General features: G+C 33.3%; 1 protein-coding gene across 1 annotated transcript in view; it reads right to left on the reverse strand.

Moving 5' to 3' along the window:
* LOC114326885 (kinetochore-associated protein 1) overlaps positions 1-20151 on the reverse strand; it is a 120184-nt gene that overhangs the window by 31921 nt on the left and 68112 nt on the right. Inside the window, exons 19-21 of the mRNA XM_050648845.1 lie at positions 18327-18391; positions 14577-14916; positions 2995-3250 (exon numbers count right to left, since the gene is read on the reverse strand). Of these exons, the coding sequence (XP_050504802.1) occupies positions 2995-3250; positions 14577-14916; positions 18327-18391 (661 nt within the window). The remainder of the gene's footprint in view (positions 1-2994; positions 3251-14576; positions 14917-18326; positions 18392-20151) is intronic.

Consider the following 20151-nt stretch of genomic DNA (forward strand, 5'->3'; position numbering starts at 1 on the left):
CTGGTGTTTTCTAATCTTTTTTTAATTTTTGGTATTGTTTTAATAAAAATTTTTGGAAGGTAGTAAGTAAAAATTAATTTAATCTTTAAATAAAATACAAATAAACTGTCCAAAAGTATATTTATTTCATTGAAATCATATTTAGAAGTATAACTTCTTACGTGCGTACAAAGTACACACATTCTTTTTTTTTACTTCTGAGTGTTACCAAAAATTCAAAATCGTTAAAAATAAAAAACTCGACAGCATTACCCCGAGACACTCATAAGCTAATAAAATCTTTTTGAATTTTTTGTTTCACATGCAATCACGAATTCTGATGTCCACCACAAAATCTATTTTTTAGGAGTCTGTAAAAAATTGCGTTGGGTTATTTTTCAACATTTTGCCTACACTTTTTTTTAATAATCTGTGAATGGTACTTAATATGTTTATTTAATTTAAATATAAAATAACTCTACCATTTTTTTAAAGGAAATTCACAAAAATGTGTTTAAAATTTTGATTTCAAACCATACCGTCCCTCCCCCCTTAACATACTATTGTATACAGGGTGGTTCATCTTATTCGCCTCGGTGCCTGTACGTAAAACCACTTGATATTTTAAAAAAATTTCTTCACAGAAATATACAGGGCTATTAATACTACAATCGAAAAATAATGTTAATTATACAGGGTGCTCCAAAAAAGAGTGGTATATCAAAGTTATATTTTTTCTTATGGAATGCCCTATATCTGATGACATTATTCAATTGACCTTAAAAAATAAGCTATACTTTCATAAGGGTTCCCTGTACCTAAATACAGGGTGTTTTCATTTATTTCGATTTTTATAAAAATGTAAGGTTTTAGAAAAAAATAAATAGCTACGAATCTAAGAATCAGTAACAAATTCTTTCTTGGATCCTAATAATAGACTATTTAGCATACTTAAACTGATGCTTACTGCAACAAAGTTTCTTACAGGGTGGTTAAAATATGAGATTGTTCTAGTAACCAATTCAAGCTGTAATAACTTACTTATTTTAAATGGAACACACTGTATCTTACTAGTCTATCGCGTAGAAAATTTACTTAGCTTTCAATTTGTATTAGGGTTTCCTATACCTATCTTTTTACAGGATGGTCAAAATATTAGATTGTTCTATTAACAAATTCAAGCCGTAATAACTTACTTATTTTAAATGGAACACCCTGTATCTTACTAGTCTATCGCGTAGAAAATTTATTTAGCTTTCAATTCTTATTAGGGTTTCCTATAGCTAACTACCTTCATTTTTTAAATATTTAAAGATTTCCTAATTTGTAAACTTTAAAAATTAGAATTAAGTACCTATGTCGTGGTTATGTACAACACATCACCAACACCGGCAATATACTTAGACAAGATACTGTCATTAATAAAATTTTCATTGTTATCATGTAAGGGAGTGTTCAAGTATTATGTAACGCGATTTTTAAAGATTTTTGATCCCCCTGCCCCACTACGTAACGCACTGTAATGGGCGTTTAACTATTACGTAACGCAATTTTTGAAGATTTTTGAACCCCCCCCCCCCCAACCTGCGTTACGTAATACTTGAACGGTCCCTAATCACACAGAGTGTTGTATTATTTTAGTCGGTTTTGGCCTACCTACACTGATCTACAGGTGACATTGAATAATATGTTTATAATAAACTGCATACCCTATATTAGATGCCGTATTCTGGAAGATATTTAAATTATATTTTATTCCGCATATCTTAGACCAACGGTTATTAAGTAAATTTAAGAACACCACTTTTTATTTGAATCTTTGAATCGCAATTACAAAATTAAATGCAATGGCTACTATGACGAAAACGAGCCTATTTTACAAGAATATGTAAAAATGGGTATTTACAGAATAACATGGGAATTTATACTTACAGAATAACATGTCTATTGAGAATGTTTACATGGAATTGTTTACATGATTTTAAATATCTTCCTGTATAAAGAATAGAATATCGAGTATGTCATTTAAAATAAAAACATTCTGTGTGATTAAATGATAAACATGTGAATTTTATTAACGAAAGTATCTTGACTAAGATATTTAAGTATATTGCCGGTGTTGGTGATGTGTTGTACATAACCACGACATAGGTACTTAATTCTAATTTTTAAAGCTTACAAATTAGGAAATCTTTAAATATTTGAAAAATGAAGGGAGATAAGTATAGGAAACCCTAATAAGAATTAAAAGCTAAGTAAATTTTCTACGCGATAGACTAGTAAGATACAGGGTATTCCATTTAAAATAAGTAAGTTATTACAGCTTGAATTTGTTAATAGAACAATCTAATATTTTGACCACCCTGTAAAAAGATAGGCATAGGAAATCCTAATATAAATTGAAAGCTAAGTAAATTTTCTACGCGACAGACTAGTAAGATACAGGGTGTTCCATTTAAAATAAGTAAGTTATTACAGCCTGAATTTGTTAATAGAACAATCTCATATTTTGACCACCCTGTAAAAATTTTTGTTGCAGTAAGCATTTGTTTAAGTAAACTACATAGTCTATTATTAAGATCCAAGAAAGAATTTGCTACTGATTCTTAAATTCGTAGATATTTATTTTTTTCTAAAACCTTACATTTTCATAAAAATTGAAATAAATCAAAACACCCTGTATTTAGGTATAGGGAACCCTTATGAAAGTATAGCTTATTTTTTAGGGCTAATTCAGTAATGTCATCAGATATAGGGCATTCCATAAGAAAAAATATAACTTTGATATACCACTCTTTTTTGGAGCACCCTGTATAATTCACATTATTTTTAGATTGTAGTATTAAAGGCCCTGTATATTTCTGTGAAGACATTTTTTTTAAATACAAAGTGGTTTTCCGTACAGAGACCGAGGCGAATAAGATGAGCCACCCTGTATATGATGAACTAAACTTCTGAAAAGCTTATTGATACTTATTTGATATTATATAACAATAACTGTGACTTCTATATTACCTTCTGAGAAATTCCCTATAATATTTATCCACAGGTAAGTTGTAATCTTCGCAATAAATCTGTATGTCTTTAATACCAACAGCTTCCAACGCTATCAAACTCTTTAACCTCGTGTCTGCATCAATTTTAAAAAATTCGTCATACATAATCTTCGAATGGACGGACGCTAACTTTCTCCACCATTTACAAGTCCTGACTGAGTTTACCATCAGATCTCTTCCTTTGGTTTCTTTATAGAAGTCCAATAAACGTATACCTACAACATGAAAAAAAAATTATTACAATCAGATAAGATCACATTAAAAACATTAACTAATAGGGAACTTGCATAAATTTTTAAATTCGAAAAAAATGTTATAAATCACAACAGAACATAATTTAAAACATGTATCAAAGATAAAAAAAGTTTTGTTTGTCTTTCGTTTGGCCCCTAAAGACGATTAAAAATTCAAATTAAAACAGGTGGTCCAAAACGCATAGTGACGTCATATATAGTTGTGCATGTACATTCTGCACCAACAAAGTAAACAAAATTGTATATAATTTTAAATTAGACACTATAAACGTCAGTAGAAAATACAGTTATGTAACGTCACAAGCGTTTTTTATCGTTTGAACTATTTTACATTGGCTAAGGGTTCTTCTAAACCAAGGCCAGAAAACAGAAAAAAATATATAGATTTTAAATTATCTTCTAAGTTATTATGAGGTTTTACCGCGTGAAAGTTTGGAAATATTACTTTTAAAGGAAACTGAATAATATTACGTAATAAAAAAATGTGTAAGTTCCCTCATAGGTTTGGCATTCGTTTTGACACTGACACTAAGTTTTATAAATATATTTGATAATTTCTATTTCTGATATATTTGAGTGTTTTTAAGATATATTTTTTAAAATGACCGAAGAGGGTTTTTGTAAAGGGCAGTCTGATAACTTACCTATAGTTGATATGTGTATGGTGGCTACATATTTTCAAAAGAGTGAAAATTTTTCCGTCGGAGAAGTTCGGGGAGTTAAAGCAGATAAGTAAGTACATATATTATGTATATTATACTCCCATTATACCTACTAATTTTATACTGGGATTTTATTCTGATTATTATTCTCATAAGTATTTAACGATAAAACTTAGTAGGTACACACTTCCTATTAAGTATAGTGATCAAAAAATGTCATTACAATATAAATATTTTCCCATATTTCGCGACGATGCTGTGGCCAAATACCCAAGTAGGTGGAGGCCAATAAACTAAAGAAGAAGAAGAAGAATATACTTACATATAACCCTCCCACATGACATTTGAAAAGTAAATAGGTTTTTTCGGGTTTTGAACTTTCGATTTGAAAATCATCGCGTTAAAATTGTTATAAATTAAGTAATTATACTGTAGATATAGTTAGTTAGTGTTTGAACATTAATTTAGTAGTTAAGTTAAAAGTTAAAACGGGTTAATACGTTAGTAGTGAATAAGAAATACTAAGGACTTTTCTGTAAGTTTTGCCTTTATATAATCATAGTAGCAGTAGTATAGTAGAGTAGAGGCTGGCTTAGGAGATGGACACAAACTCTCCCGGCCCCCCTGACAAAGGGGGCGGGATCTATGCTTTGCTTTCATTGAACTCGCAAAATTTTTTAAATTCCATACACATGCTAGCCCCGAGACATAAAAATAACATTAATTTAATAGAAAAAGAACTCTGTGCTTTAAAAAATAAATTCCAAAACGATCAGATCATGTTAACAGAAGTTAATAACTTATCATCTAGGATTGAAAATATTAGTAGAAGAAAAGTTGAATACAAGGACACTGACTTCGGCCCATTCCTTATTATGATAGAGAGTGACAAGGGAAAAGCAGGAAATATCCATCCTATGGATATTGGGAAAGTATTTCATACAATGGGTACGACTGGAATTAAAGAAATTAGTAGAAAAGGCATGAATAGAATTGGAGTAATTTTTAACACCTCCAAACAGGCAAATATGATACTAAATAGCACAGAAATCCTTGAGAAAGGATTTCTTGCTTATATACCTCAAAAAATGCTAACATCAAGGGGTATTATTAGAGATGTAAGTATAAATATTTCAATGGAAAACATAGTTAACGACAGTAAATTACAAAAAAACGTGAAAATTATATCGGCCAGAAGACTTAACAGAAGAGTTTTAGATAGCAATGGGACCGTTACATACATTCCAACAGGAACTGTACAACTACTCTTTGACGTAAGAACTCCCCCTAAAGAAATAATCATATATTCAAACTTGGTAACAGTAGATCCATACATCCCTCCTGTACAGCAATGCTTCAAATGCCTAAGATTTGGGCACTCACAAAGACAGTGCAGGGGAAAAGCAAGATGCCCGAAATGTTCCGATGAACATACAGTACAAAGCTGCACAGTTTCTGTACCAAAATGCCTATACTGCGATCTTGATCACCTTGCCACAAATAAAATTTGCAAAGAATTCGAAAGGCAAAAAAAGATAAATGAAGTAATGGTCTTCCAAGATCTCACCTTTTTTGAAGCTGCCAAGCTGTTTCCCCCAATTAAGGAAAAACCAGAGAATTCGAGAATGTTTCAGAGGAGAAGTAGGGATTTTCCTTCTTTACTATCCAGCTCGCCCAGAGCATTTACTCAAGCCCTTCAAAAATCCCCATCCTCCACTCCCCATTTCCAGAGTCAAAGTCATGTGGTCCCAGTTAAAAGGAAAAATAAAGTAATTCTTAAAGACATTAGTTATGACAAAGAGGCGCATAAAGCTTTATTAAATGAGGATCTAAGCAGAAATTTACCTAGATTACCGATTTTAAACAAATTAAATGATTCACAAAAGTATACGGGATCACAAGTCCCAAGTTTTGCACTCTCATTAACAAGCAATCGTGTACATTCTCAGGATAGTGTATTTTCAAAAAACGTTGATTTAACCTCTGATAATAATATGGATTTTGCAGGTTTTGATGAGTCACATAATACATCTAATTTTAGTAAAAGTAGTGTTGACTGAATTTTCATTTATTTCTTACAGATAATATAATATATTATTTTTTATATTAAAAAGAAAAAATAATAATAATAGTAACAAATTATATATATAGTTATGATATTTAATATTTTGCATTGGAATATTAATGGTTTCTTTAACAATAAGCAAGATCTAATGGTGTTTCTTAACGAATATGATGTTAATATCATTCTTCTAAATGAAACACATCTGAAATTTTCACAGCACTTGCATATTCCCAATTTTTACTGCTATAGGGATGATAGGATTGATGGATGGGGTGGAATAGCTGTACTTATTCATCAGTCTCTGGCAGCTGATAGGATAGACATTTCACATATTCACTTGCCTGAAAAATGGCAGGCTATCATTATCAAATTTGAAACATTTTTTATTATAGGATCGTATAAGACACCAGATGTTCGTTTTCGTAAGGAGATCTTTAGAGAATTGGTTCAAATGTGTGATAAACCGTTTTTCTTCATAGGTGACTTGAATTGCCAACATTCTTTATGGGGTTCATCATCTAACAATCCGAACGGCAATCGTCTTGCAGATCTTTTGGAGGAGGATAACTTGTGTTTTCTCAATACAGGTGAGGCGACAAGAATCTCACCGCCTGACTCAAACAGTGTCCCTGACGTAGCTATAGCATCTCCAGGTTTGGCTGTGGACTGCCTCTGGGAAGTTTTTCCAGAGATAGGAGCAAGTGATCACTTTCCTTTTGTAGTGTGTTACGGGCAGGATAGAAATAGTCCCCAAGGAAATGACTCTCTTCAAGATCGCAGTATCTTTAATGTGAAAAAAGCCAATTGGGAACAATTCAACCAATATATTGAGTCTAACATTAACAACATCCCTAATGAGTCTTACACAGATTTTCAAAACCTAATATTAGACGCAGCAAACAGGTTCATCCCTAAGAAAAAGTGTGTTAGATTCCATAAACCACAATTACCTTGGTGGGATGAAGAGTGTTCAGTTTTAATTAAATCAAAGAGGGAGGCAGTCAAGAAGTTCAAACAGGTACCTTCTTTAGAAAACTTCATTAATTTTAAAAAAATTAGGGCACATTGTAAAAAAGAACTTAAATCCAAAAAGAAAAAATCATTTGTTGTGTTTTGCTCCACAATTTCACCTGATACTCCAATATCAGTAATGTGGAGAAAAGTGAGAAGTTTCCATAAGGCTTTCACTAAAGCCTCAGTTAGAACTCCTAGTAATTCATCGTTAGGGGAGGAAATGCTTTGTTCATTGACTCCACCTGTATTTGAGGACATTGCGTCTCACCCAGTGAAATCTAATACTATCGAGTGTGAACTCTTCACTTTAAACGAACTTTCATTGGTTTTGGTTGAACGAAAGGATACTGTGCCGGGCCAGGATGGTATAACATTTTCTATGTTGCAACATCTTCCAGAGTCAGCAATCAAGTTCCTGTTAAAATTTTTCAATTTATGTTTAAAGGAGGGAATGCATATTCCCACTCAATGGAAATCACAAACAGTGTGTTTAATTCCCAAACCCAATAAAAATATAAATTGTCTTTCGGGCTGGAGACCAATTGTTTTATCATCGTGTGTTAGTAAACTTTTAGAGAACATGATAAAAATAAGGTTAGATTGGTATGTAGAACATTTTATGATCCTATCGCCTTTCCAGACTGGCTTTCGTAAAGGTAGAGGGGTGTCTGAAAACTTAATTCATCTGGTCAATGAAATCTCAATGAATATCTCAAAAAGGAAACCAGCAGCTGCTGTTATGTTAGACATTTCTTCTGCATATGATAAAGTGTCAATCATCCAATTATTGGACGCTTTGGGAGATCTCAATTTGCCATTGTTCCTTATTGAATTGGTTAAACATTTATTGACTAATCGTTTGGTGTCTGTTCGTGACCCCATTTCCTTAAATCTGCTAGGACCAAGAACTACCAATGTGGGCCTTCCTCAGGGTTCCCCTTTGAGTCCAGTACTATTTAATATTGTCATCAATATAATCTCATTTTGTGTGCCAGAGGATGTTCTAATTACTCAGTATGCAGACGATGTTGCCCTCTATTGCTCCGGTAACAGCTGGGTGGATGTTGTGGAAAAATTAAATGGTGCAGTAGAAAGTATTTCTAATAAACTTCATGATATGGGAATGTGTCTGTCATCTAGCAAAAGTCAAGCAATTTTTTTTGATAGAAATAGGAATAATATTCCGAATTCACTAATATCAGTGAATAGCACACGTTTAGATTGGAAACAAGAAGTTTCTCATTTGGGAGTTATTCTAGATAGTTCCCTTTCTTGGAGAAGTCAAATTGAAAAGATGGCATTGAGGGCTTCCAGTGGAGTCAATATTATTCGTTGTTTGTGTCGAACTTGGTGGGGAGCACATCCTGCAACTTTACTCACTCTATATAAGGCATACATTAGATCACATCTTGACTATGGATCTATTTTTCTGGGAGGTTGTGCACGTTCTCTACTTGCAAAATTGGATAAGGTTCAGTATAGAGCTCTTAGAGTAGTAGGGGGATTTATGAGGTCTTCTCCAGTTCATATAATTTTGTCAGAGTGTGGAGAAACACCGTTAGATCTTAGAAGAATATGGCTAGCATCTAAATTCATTTTAAAAGTAGTAGCCTATGACAACCCAATATATGCCTCAATTGAGCAATTTCACAATGTTTTTCTGGGTTCCTTTAGTTTTTGGAGAAGAAAATATTTCCCACCAATACTGGCTGCTTTCCAGAATACTTTACATGAAATTCATGAGGTAGCACATAGCTCCTTATTTCCTTGTCACTCCTTTCCACTTAATATTCAGATTTCTCCTATGGCTTATGAAACTGTCAATATGGGCAAAGAGGCAAATAACCAAACCAAGTTTATGGAATGGTACCTCAATAACTGGTCAGAATATAAACTTATTTTCACAGATGGATCCAAAGATAAACAAGGTAATGTAGGTATTGGGATATACCTTAACGAGAGAACACAGTTAACAGCAAGATTACCATCCGCTAATTCAATTTGCTCAGCAGAAGTATTTGCCATTAAAAAAGCATTAGAGTTAATCCAACAGAATAATTTTACAAAGTGCCTCATCTGTAGTGATTCTAAAAGTGCTCTAGAGAAAATCACAAGACCAAGCTACAAGGCGGCAATAGACTCACAAACTCTCCAACTAAAACAAAAACTATGTGAATTTGATGAACAACAAAGAGAAATTAAATTTGCATGGATTCCAAGTCACACTGGAATTATTGGGAATGATAGAGCTGACCATCTTGCGAATCTTGGAAGAAAGCTGCCTATTAGTGAAGAACCAAAGGCCCCCTTTAAAGATTTTCAAATTAAATATAAAGAAAATCTATGGATTGGTTGGGAAAATCGTTTCCAACAAATAGGACAGGCAAAAGGAATTACTTATTGCTCACAAGTTACAGTTCCATATAAAAAGGCATGGTTTACAAAATTTCCCAACCTGGGGAGAGGTATAATCACACAAATGTGTCGTATGAGAAGTGGACATTGTAGTGTTCCTGTACATTTATTTAGATTGAAGGTAGTGAATTCAAACCAGTGTTTATGTGGCAGTGTAGGAACTTTACAATATGTTTTATTGGAATGTAATAGGTTCCAAAGAGAGTCCCAGTTGCATAGAAGGGAACTAGAACGTGATCCGACATTAACTGATGTGTTGTTTAAAAATTTAAACTCAAAGACATTAATCGCAGTGCAAAAGTTTTTAACATCAACAATGACTCGTGTGTAGCTTGCTTAAAAACTTTAGACTTTATGCTTGCTTGCAATGCATGTGCTTTGTGCTTAGTGCGGTTTTGCGTGGTAGTACTAGACCATTAATAGTAGAACTTTAGTTATGGAACTTATAAACAATTACAAAGTTTTTTTTTTTAGCTCTTAATTATTTCAGATTCAGGAGCTATGAGCTTAAGCCCAGATGTACCTCAGGTACGGCTCTTGAATATTCAAGTCTATATTCACGGATCCTGGCCGGATAGCCCTAGTAGCTAAGGCCATTCAAATGAAGAGAAGAAGAAGAACCCTCCCACATCACTGATATAACCATATAAAAAACTAATGTAAAACTATGTGACGTCACGGGCCGTCTGAACTACTTTAAAATAAAGAAGACTTAAAATTTGTATTTCTAAGTTATTATGAGTTTTTGAAGCGGGAAATTTTGGAAATCTCATTTTTATACAAAACTGAACATTATTATGTAATAAAAAAAAATGTGCAAGTTCCCCATTATGGATCACCCTCAACCAATCGACTTACAAAATTATACTGCATTCAGTACAATACTTAATAATACAAGGCAGAATACAGGGTAGAAGGAGTCTTAGAAGAAGACGCATCTCCTGGATAGACAATTTAGAGCAGCGGTATCGAAAGTGCGAATTTCCATGATGGTTGCCGACCTTCTTAGAAGAGATGGCACATGAAGAAGAAGATTCAGTACAAATCTCTGCGGTCGGTTTTAGGTGTGCCTTCTTTAGCCCATTTCTATCCAACTTTTAACATAGGCCTTCCCCAAATCTTTCCATATATGTCTGTCCTTGGCTGCGCTTTCCAGTTAGTCCATTCTTTCACGGTTTTTGCTCTAAATTTTAAAGAACCGCTTGGATTGACATGAAATTTGGCATACGTATAGCTTACATGTCAAAGAAAAAAAGTGATACTGTGCCGATGTGTGCTTTTGCCCTGGGGGTGACTTTCACCCCCTCTTGGGGGTGAAAAAATATATGTCCAAAATAAGTCCGGAAATGGGTAAACTGACTAATTTTAAGTAACTTTTTTCTATAGAGCTTTTTCGCCAAGTCAACACTTTTCGAGATATTTGCAAGTGAATATGTTCATTTTTCAACAAAATAACCCCATTTTTAGACGGTTTTTCGCAAATAATTCAAAAAGTAAGTATTTAGTCGAAAAAACATTCTTAGCAAAAATATAGCCTGTAAAAATTAAAAAAAAATGGTGTATATATCACGTCTCTACACCTAGTAGAAGCAGAGTTATAGCTAATGAAAAATAGATTCATACTCACCAAATTTCAAATCGAATATTTCGACGTGAAATATCCAAAAAATTAAGCGCTTTTTGGGGAAAATCTATTATTACTTTTTTAAAGTGTTTAAAAAAGCTTTATTTCTGCATTTACAAAAAGTTTCTAGCATTAAATTTAAGCAAGTTACGCTCAAAATAAAGTTGGTCCCTTTTGTTTTTGCAAAAAAAAATAGGGAAGACCACCCCCTAATTAGCAACTTAAATTAAATTAATCGTTACCGCTCCACAAATTATTTTACTTATGTTGTGTTTATATGATCTGTAAATTTCATCGATTCAAAGTGCTTATTTTTGAAAAAAATTGGTTTTTTCAAAAAAATATGCTTTTTCCAAAATAACTTAAAAATTGTTAGAGATGCCAAAAATCTCGAAAAACAAAAAAAGTCAGATTTGCTTTTCTGAATATCATGTATTTTTTTGTTTTTCTGTTAGACAAAAATTGATTAAGAATTGGTGTTTCTAAATTTGCATACATTCGTGATCAGTGACCCGTTCAACCCCTTTTAACTACAGCCCTTTTAATAATAAGGACTTTGAACCGATGAAACTTACAGATCATATAAACAATATATACACGAGTCAAGAAACTTGTGAAGTAGTAACGATTAAGTTCATTTAAGAATTAGGGGGTGATTTTCTCGATTTTTTTACCAAAACCAAAAGGGACTAACTTTATTTTGAGCGTAACTTGTTTAATTTTGATGCTAGAAATGTTTTTTATAAAACAAAAATGAAGCTTTTTTTAAACACTTTAAATAAGTTTTTATGAGTTTTCCCCGAAATGTGCTTCATTTTTGGTTATTTCACGTTAAAGTATTCCATTTGGAATTTGACGAATATGAACCTATTTTTCATTAGCTATAACTCTGCTTCTACTAGGTGTAGAGACGTGATATATACACCATTTTTTTTTATTTTTTACAGGCTATATTTTTGCTGAGAATGTTTTTTCGAAAAAATATTCATATTCACTGCCAAATAACTCGAAAAGTATTGACTTAGTGAAAGAACTCTATAGAACAAAAGTTACTTAAAATTAGCCAGTTTATCCATTTGCTGACTTTCTTTGGACGAATATTTTTTTCACCCCCAAGAGGGGGTGAAAACCACCCCCAGGGCAAAAGCACATATCGGCACAATATCACTTTTTTCTTTGACTTGTTAGCTATGTGTATGCCAAATTTCATGTCAATCCAAGAGGTTCTTTAAAATTTAGAGGTTTTGCAATATTTTACCGTTAAAGAACGGACTAAGTGAGTTTCTGCAGCTTTTACAATATCGTCTTTTCATCGCATCTAAGGTATTCCTCTTCCTCTTTTTCCTGTCCACGGTTTCCTGTTTTGTATTTCAGCATTCCATCTTTTATCTTCCTGTCTCGCATTGTGGCCCGCAAATCTCCACTTGTATATTGTAATCCTGTTATATGTTCTGTTACATTTTTTACTTTTGTTTTCTCTCTTTTCCATTTGTTTGATACTATGTCTTGCAGTTTTATCCCCAACATGGATCTTTCCATTTTTCTTTTGTCATTTGTATTTGTCATGATTTTTGTTTTATTCATGTTCATTTTAATCTTATCTTCTCTGATGCTTGTGCTAGTTGAGTCAGCATTGTGGCTAGTTCTTCTTGGTTAGTTGTAATAAGAACAACATCATCGCAATATCTGAGGTTATTGAGTTTCTTTCTGTTTATGTTGTCTTCCCATTCCAGTCCTTTAAAGACGTCTTCCAGAGCTAGGGTGAAGAGTTTTTGGGGATATCATATCTCCTTGTCTTCCGCCTCTACGGATATTTTATTTTCCCATACGACTGTCATAGTTGTTGTTTTATAGACGTTATGTAAGATTTGCCTGTACCTGAAGTCTCTTCTGCTGTTATTTAGAGCTTTTTCTATCGCCCATATCTCGACAATATCGAACGCTTTTTCATAGTCTACAAAAGCTAAACATAAATCTAGGTTGCATTCGTTTGTTTTCTCTAGCAAAGGTAATCATGTCTATTCTGTAACTCATTTCGATGATAGAAGTCAGGAAAATCGAATAGAAGTGGCCAAGTCGAATAGAAATAGTCAAAATCGGTATTCCGTAACTCCCTCGGAATCTCTACAATCGGAATAGTGAATAGAAATGACTTCCGACACCATTTACCCTGTCGAAATTAGATTTCGATATTGGAATTTTGCTTAACGCAAGCGCATTGTATTTTGTTTTGACGTTTATATTTTATATCTACTAAATATACTTATTTATCATTATTTATAGTATGTATTTTTACCTTTTGTATCTGCTTAATTTTTAGTCTGTGGTGGTATTTCCTTAGGGAATTGTATATTTAATTTAGACATGTTGTACGAGTATGCATTCAACCTAACCTTAAAATTTATTTGGCATCTGAATGCTGAATCAGCTGAATGTTTGCCAGTCACAGTGTTGCCAATTTTTTTTTTGTTTATTTCTTGTACAATTTCAATCAATGGCATAATGTACAAGAATAGATCGTACAAGAAAGTTTAAAATATAAAGATAGACTCGTAGCGTTAATTGATAAATATATTATACCAGTTTACTTGTATTGGTATCAATCAACGCTTATAGAAAAGAAAATAATTATAGAAAAGACGCTGTTTTTGGGAAAAGTTGTTTATCAGTTATTTTAGCTGGAATCAAATCTTAAGATTGTATATTATTAGTAATATCTTACATCATACATCTTATCTTCATTTATCTTTTTTATTTAGCAGTTTATCTTCTTTTTTATAACAATTTTAATTAACTTTGATTTAAAACCATTTATCATCGTTTGAGGTTTTTTGTCCAATATTTACACTAATATTTTATTGTTTACTTTTCAAAACTTTTCTTTTTTGTTATTTCAAAACTATTTTTAAAAATGCAACTGTATGTAATGTGATAGTATGAAAAATTGAAGATATGGCAAAGGTGTCGTATTTCAAATTTAGAACCAGTAACAAACAGGTCACAGAACACTAATTTCGCTTGACAATGCGGGGCTGCCACCCCCTCTTGACCGGCGCCCTCTTGATGGCGACATCAGATGTCGATTTAACCTGCTTACGATGTGCGTTACAGAATGCCAATCCAAACACGAAAATGACGCGATAGATATCAAACATTCTGATTTCGAGTAATTACGATTCGACTTGGTCATTTCTATTCGATTTGTTAAAAGTTACACAAAATATTTAGGCCACATTACCCTAGGTGCGAAATATGAGATATTAAGGCTCATAATGCAAGGTAAAATAAAGGGTAAAAGATCTATAGGTAGAAGAAGAATTTCCTGGTTGAGAAACTTAAGAGGGTGGTATAGTTGCAGCTCAGTAGATCGTTTCAGAGCAGCCGCCAATAAGGTACGGATAGCTGTGATGATAGCCAACCTCCGATAGGAGAAGGAACTACAAGAAGAAGAAGAAGACAGAATAGGGCCGAATACCTACAGAAATATAATAAAATAATTCGACTTACCTACTAGAGACAAATCGTGTAACTTCTTAGAATTCCTTTTATTCGTTTGTAAATAATGCATCAAATACTTCATAGCATCTTGCCGTGCAGTTATGAGAAGAGTAAACAGAAGATCCAAATCGATGAATTTAGCAGAAACAACTGCGTACATAAGTTGTGGGAGGAATCTTGTATGAAGTAAGGTACGTAGAGGCTTAATGGTGGTTTTGTCCATCGCCGGTTGTAAATACAAAGTATTCGATAACGTTCTTAACAAGGAGAACGCCGTGAGATGTTGGCCTTCTCTACAAAATAAGTCGATCGCAGATGTAAGATTTGATATTTCGTAAACCAATGGCTCCTAAAAAGATACAAGCAATGTTAAAGATATGGTACTCTTTCCTAAATGGTCCTAAAATGCATTGATTTACATCATGTTAAAGCCAATACATAATCTTTGGGGTTTTGGTGAGATGGAAAGTTACCGGGGTACCAAGAGAACGGCAATAGGTGAAGCATCTTCAATGCGACTTATAATTATTTCATTCAAAACTTTTTTTGTTACGCTCATGGCTACCAAAACAACATGACGTCTTACCATATCTACCAAAGGAACGGATGCCTGGCGCCGATCTTGTCACATTGAAACATTTTCTTTTTACTAACCCAAATCTTTGATTCTATCCTATATTTTAAGACCATTAAAAATCTAAGTGGACATGGTAAGATTGAGATGAAGGCTATAAAGCTAAAATGACTCCTATCCTGAGTACAATTTCTGAACTGGGTTCTTCATCTATTACAATTTCTGCTCTTTGATTCCAGTAAAGTTTTATTATTATTCGTAAGTCGCTTTTGTCTGTTTTTGTCTTTAGAATTTGGACTAATGTTTCATGCCTCACTTTGTCAAATGCTTTTTCAAAATCAACATAACATGCACATCCACATTCATATCAGTGCATCTTTGAGCTATCACATTAAAACCAAATAACGCCTCCCTGGTTACTAGTCCGTTACTGAACCCAAACTGACTATCATATATCCCTCCTTCCAGTTTTTTTATTTATACTACCATGTATTATTTTCAATAATAATTTCTTCTTCTTCTTTTTGGATAGACATGACTCTGTCTGTTTTTTTCAATGTGCCTCTAGTAAATAGTCGTTCCAGCGTTTTCATGGTCTTCCCCTGTTCGTATTCCTATTGGGGAACCGTCTCTCGCTGTCCTTACTACTCTATTTCTTGTCATTCGGCTTATGTTGTCATTCCATTCTATTCTTCTGTTTCTTACCCAATTAATAATGTTGTCCACCTTGCATCTCCGTCATATATCTGTACTTCTAGCTCTGTCCCATAGAGTCTTACCATCGATTTTTCGGAGGGTTTTCATCTCCGCTGTTTCGAGCAATCTTTTTGTCCTCTCTGTGTCAGGTCGTGTTTCTGCCGCGTATGTCGTTATTGGTCTGATGACTGTTTTGTAAATTCTGCCTTTCATTTCTTTTCCCATATGTTTATTTCTCCATATTGTGTCATTCAGGCAACCTGCGGCTCTGTTTGCTCTATTCACTTGATCTTCCACTTCTGTTTCGAGCCTTTCGTAGCTAGATAGGGTGATGCCTAGATACTTAAACTCCATCACTTGTTCCATTATCTGACCCTCCAGCTCCAATTTACATCTTATTGGATTTGCTGTTATAACCATGCATTTTGTCTTTTTTGGGGAAATTAACATGTTAAATTTTCTGGCGATTATGTTAAATTGGTGCAGCATACGTTGTAAATCATCTTCACTTTGAGAGATTAGTATTGCATCCTCTGCATAGCAGATTATTTTAAGTGGTTTTTCTCCCATTTGGTATCCTTTTTTAGTTCTTACTTTTTTATTATGTCATCCCTGATCAGGTTACAAGGAACAATAAAGGACTCAAGGAATCCCCTGTCTTATCCCATTGCCGGCTTCAATTGGGTCAGTTAGTTCATCTTCTACTTTTACTTTTATTGTGTTGTTCTAGTAGATGTTTTCGATCGTTTTAATTATTCCTAGAGGTACCTCTCTTGAGTATAACAAATGGACAACGTCCTTTAATTTGACCCTGTCAAATGCTTTGTTAAGGTCGACGAAACATAAATATGCCGGTTTGTTGTATTCTAATGATTTCTCTTGAACTTGCCTCATTATAAATATAGCGCCAGTGCATGATCTTCCCGACCTAAAACCTTATTGTTCTTCTGATAATGTTATGACTTCATTCAATTTGTTTGTTATCACTTTGGTTGTTAATTTTAATGTTGTGTTTAATAAGTTAATTCCTCTGTAATGCTCCGGGTCCGATGTATCTCCTTTTTTGAAGAGAGGTATTAGGATGCTTGATCTCCATTCGTGTGGTATTCTGTTTTCTATTATTTTTTTGTATTAGTTTTAATAGTTTGTCCAATACCAAATATTCAGAATTAATATCCGAATTGAACAGTATAATTATATCACCCAGTAGATCCCACGAAATAATTTGTTTTTATATTTACACATGTGGATCATTAATTTAGATACTAATTTGTCAATATTAAACAATATAATTTGGAAATTATACAAAAGTGCTGACGAAAGTAAAACTATTTACCTTTGTTAGATACACAAATCACGCGAGTCTCGTGTCAACGATGACCCAATTTCAGCTTCTATAAAACTATGATATCTCAGCTAGAGAAAGAGTCTTCAACTAATTCGCGTATAAGCCATAGTCAGTACTCCTCGTTCTCCCGAGGTAACTTCCCTAGTGTCGGTCTTTATAAATAAATTATCTAAGTGCTATTGGTGTTTCAATCAACTGAAGAGCAGCTTCCACTGAGCCCCCGAAGATTAGACATAGTTGTTTAGTCAGATCTTGTCCTCCGTACTTTAGAAGTTCGTTCGATATTCTGTCCTCTCCTGGAGATTTTCTATTTTTTAATTTTCTTAATGCTTCCTTTATCTCTCCCTCCTCGATGTTTATTTCTTCGTTGGTCGTAACTTCAGGTGTTGGTGGTTCATTTTCGTCGTCTTTAGCAAATAGAGATAGGAAGCAGTCTGCCCATGTCTCCTTCTGAATGTGTTTCGTTTTTATTAATGCGTTTATCTCCTTTCTTTGTCCTCTGATCATTCTCCATACTTCTTTTTTGTGTTCCGTAGAAGTCATGTTCCACCTGTTTTGAGAAACTCTGCCCGTGTTCCCTTTTTATTTGTTTCACTAAAGTATTCGTTTCGTTTATGATTCGTTTGTAATGGTTGTATGTCTGTTGTGTTCTGTATTGTAAAAAGGCTTTCTTTTTTTCTTCACATTTTATCTTCACTTCCTCTCTGAACCAAGGGGTTTTCTTTTTTAATATGTTAGTATTCGTTACTTTCCTCTCTCCAAATGATTCTGTTGCAGCACTGATTATGTTATCTTTGAGTTTTTGGCAGCTTTCCTCGATGTTATCGTTTTCTAATATTCCATTCTCAGCAATCTTCTCTGATATTCTTTTTCTGTACAAGTATTCCGTGGATTGCGTATTTAGTCCAATAATAATTTGAAAACATGAATTATTAATTATCTTTTTCTGTATGTACTGCAGTCTTTAGCGTTTGTATTCTTAGGAATAGAGCAAAAATTGCTAATGTAACTGCTAATCTGCTAAAAGATAAATGTTCAAAATGACAAAGAAAATTCCTTAGAAATCTTGCATCTATTTCTTAGGCCACACAGTTACAAAATAATGATGGTATATTTTTCTACGTGAACTTTATTTACTTACCTTTCGTGCCTCAATATATGTTCCAAAATATGCCAAGTAATCAGAAGTGGTGTACGACTTTTTTTCTGAAAATAAAAAAACATGTAAATTTCAAGCATAAACATGCTTGTTTTTTTATTGATATATCATTAAGTTTCCAGATATCATCGAGACACAGAGCACCGGCACAGTAATAGCCGAAGATTCAACAGGTGATACGAAGGAAGTAAAAAAAGTGAAACTACAGTAATTAAAGAATTAATAAGTAAGCAAAAAAAATTGAAGAAGAAATTCGAATATTAAGATAGAAAACTGTACCCTCAAGAAGAACTTTAATCAAATACTAACGGAGAACGAAGAAATCGAGTAGACCCTAAAGGACTAAAAGATTTAATAATATAGTTTAGAAATGGAGTAGACCCTAAAGGACTAAAAGATTTAATAATATAGTTTTTGTTTATGGCAATCAAAGTAGATGGTTCCTTTGTACGCTAACCACTTGAAGTTGGAAATAAACAGGAGACATTCGTTGGCCTTGCCGTGTTTTAAATTGTATCAGCCAGAGTGTCTGAGGAAGCAGGGATGCAAGCAAGTCAATGAGTAGAAATGTATATGATGTATATTAAACTCCAAGCGTCTCGTGACGTGTGAAATTGATTTGAGCTGGTGCAAAAGCATACAGGCATACCGAGCGATAAGAAATAGTCACTTAAACAAATAAAAATACAGTCAACTTCCGTTTAATCGTGGGGTTAAGTGGCACGGTTGTCGCGAATAACAAAAATCGCTGGAAGTCAAATACATAATTCAAAAATGAATAACCATTTTCAATTTCGTTGCAACACGAAACTACAGCCGCATCATATTCTAGTTCAATCAGAGAATGCAGCAAGCACCTCTACCGGTTTCGAAACTTATTAGTCTCTCATCAGGAGGCACATATGCTGCTCTCTCTGCCCAACAAGGACAAACAAAAATAAATTGTAAAATTCCCTCATCTTCATTAGTCTCAGCATCCGTTATGACTTGCAAATTTTAGAAGCCTCGGAGGTGTAACCAGAGAAGGTTCCCATTGTTTTTCAGTCTGGTGGGATGTAGAGTAATATTTTTAATGTTGTTTTATGTGCTATTAGATTGAAAACTTAGTCCTTTTTTTCAAATACATAAATGCAAAAAATAAAAATAAAAATCCAAAATCACGCGTCTTTGTTGGTTACTTTACACTAAAACCGTTGACTGATAAATTTACTGGAAGATACGAAACTAAATGAGCGTTTATGTACGACACCAGTGGTTTTAGAAATAGATGGCGTTAGCAGCTTTCTAGGTGCGAGATTGAATTTACCTGAGACAACGATGAGACGTATTCAGGTAGCTTTGGTTATCGGAATTTGGGGTCGGTCGGGTCGATCGGATTATAATAAAAATTATTTAATTCTTTTGATGCATTTAAATTTGAGTTCTCATTCAACGATAACAATGGCAATCTTTAAAATAATTATTGGAGTGTACCTATGTATTACTTTCTAAACTCGTTTTTAAATTAGCAAGAATAATTTTGTAGTTGTAATTTGTCTTCTAATTTGAATTCTTGAAACAAATCATTAAATATTATAAAGTTTATTTAATAATTTTATATAATATATATAACAATATAATTTATTTAATAAAAAATTTATTTAACGAGAAAAATACTCACTGGGTGATTTTAGATATTGTACATTTCTTATTTGCCTCATAATCTCGATAAAAAAATAGGTAGTTATTTTCGTTAATTACAGTCTCTTCTGATAATTGTATATTTTGTTTGGAGATATTGCAAACGTATTTACTTAAATGAAATTGA

Source organism: Diabrotica virgifera, chromosome 4 (assembly GCF_917563875.1).
Source record: "Diabrotica virgifera virgifera chromosome 4, PGI_DIABVI_V3a".
NCBI classification, from domain to species: domain Eukaryota; kingdom Metazoa; phylum Arthropoda; class Insecta; order Coleoptera; family Chrysomelidae; genus Diabrotica; species Diabrotica virgifera.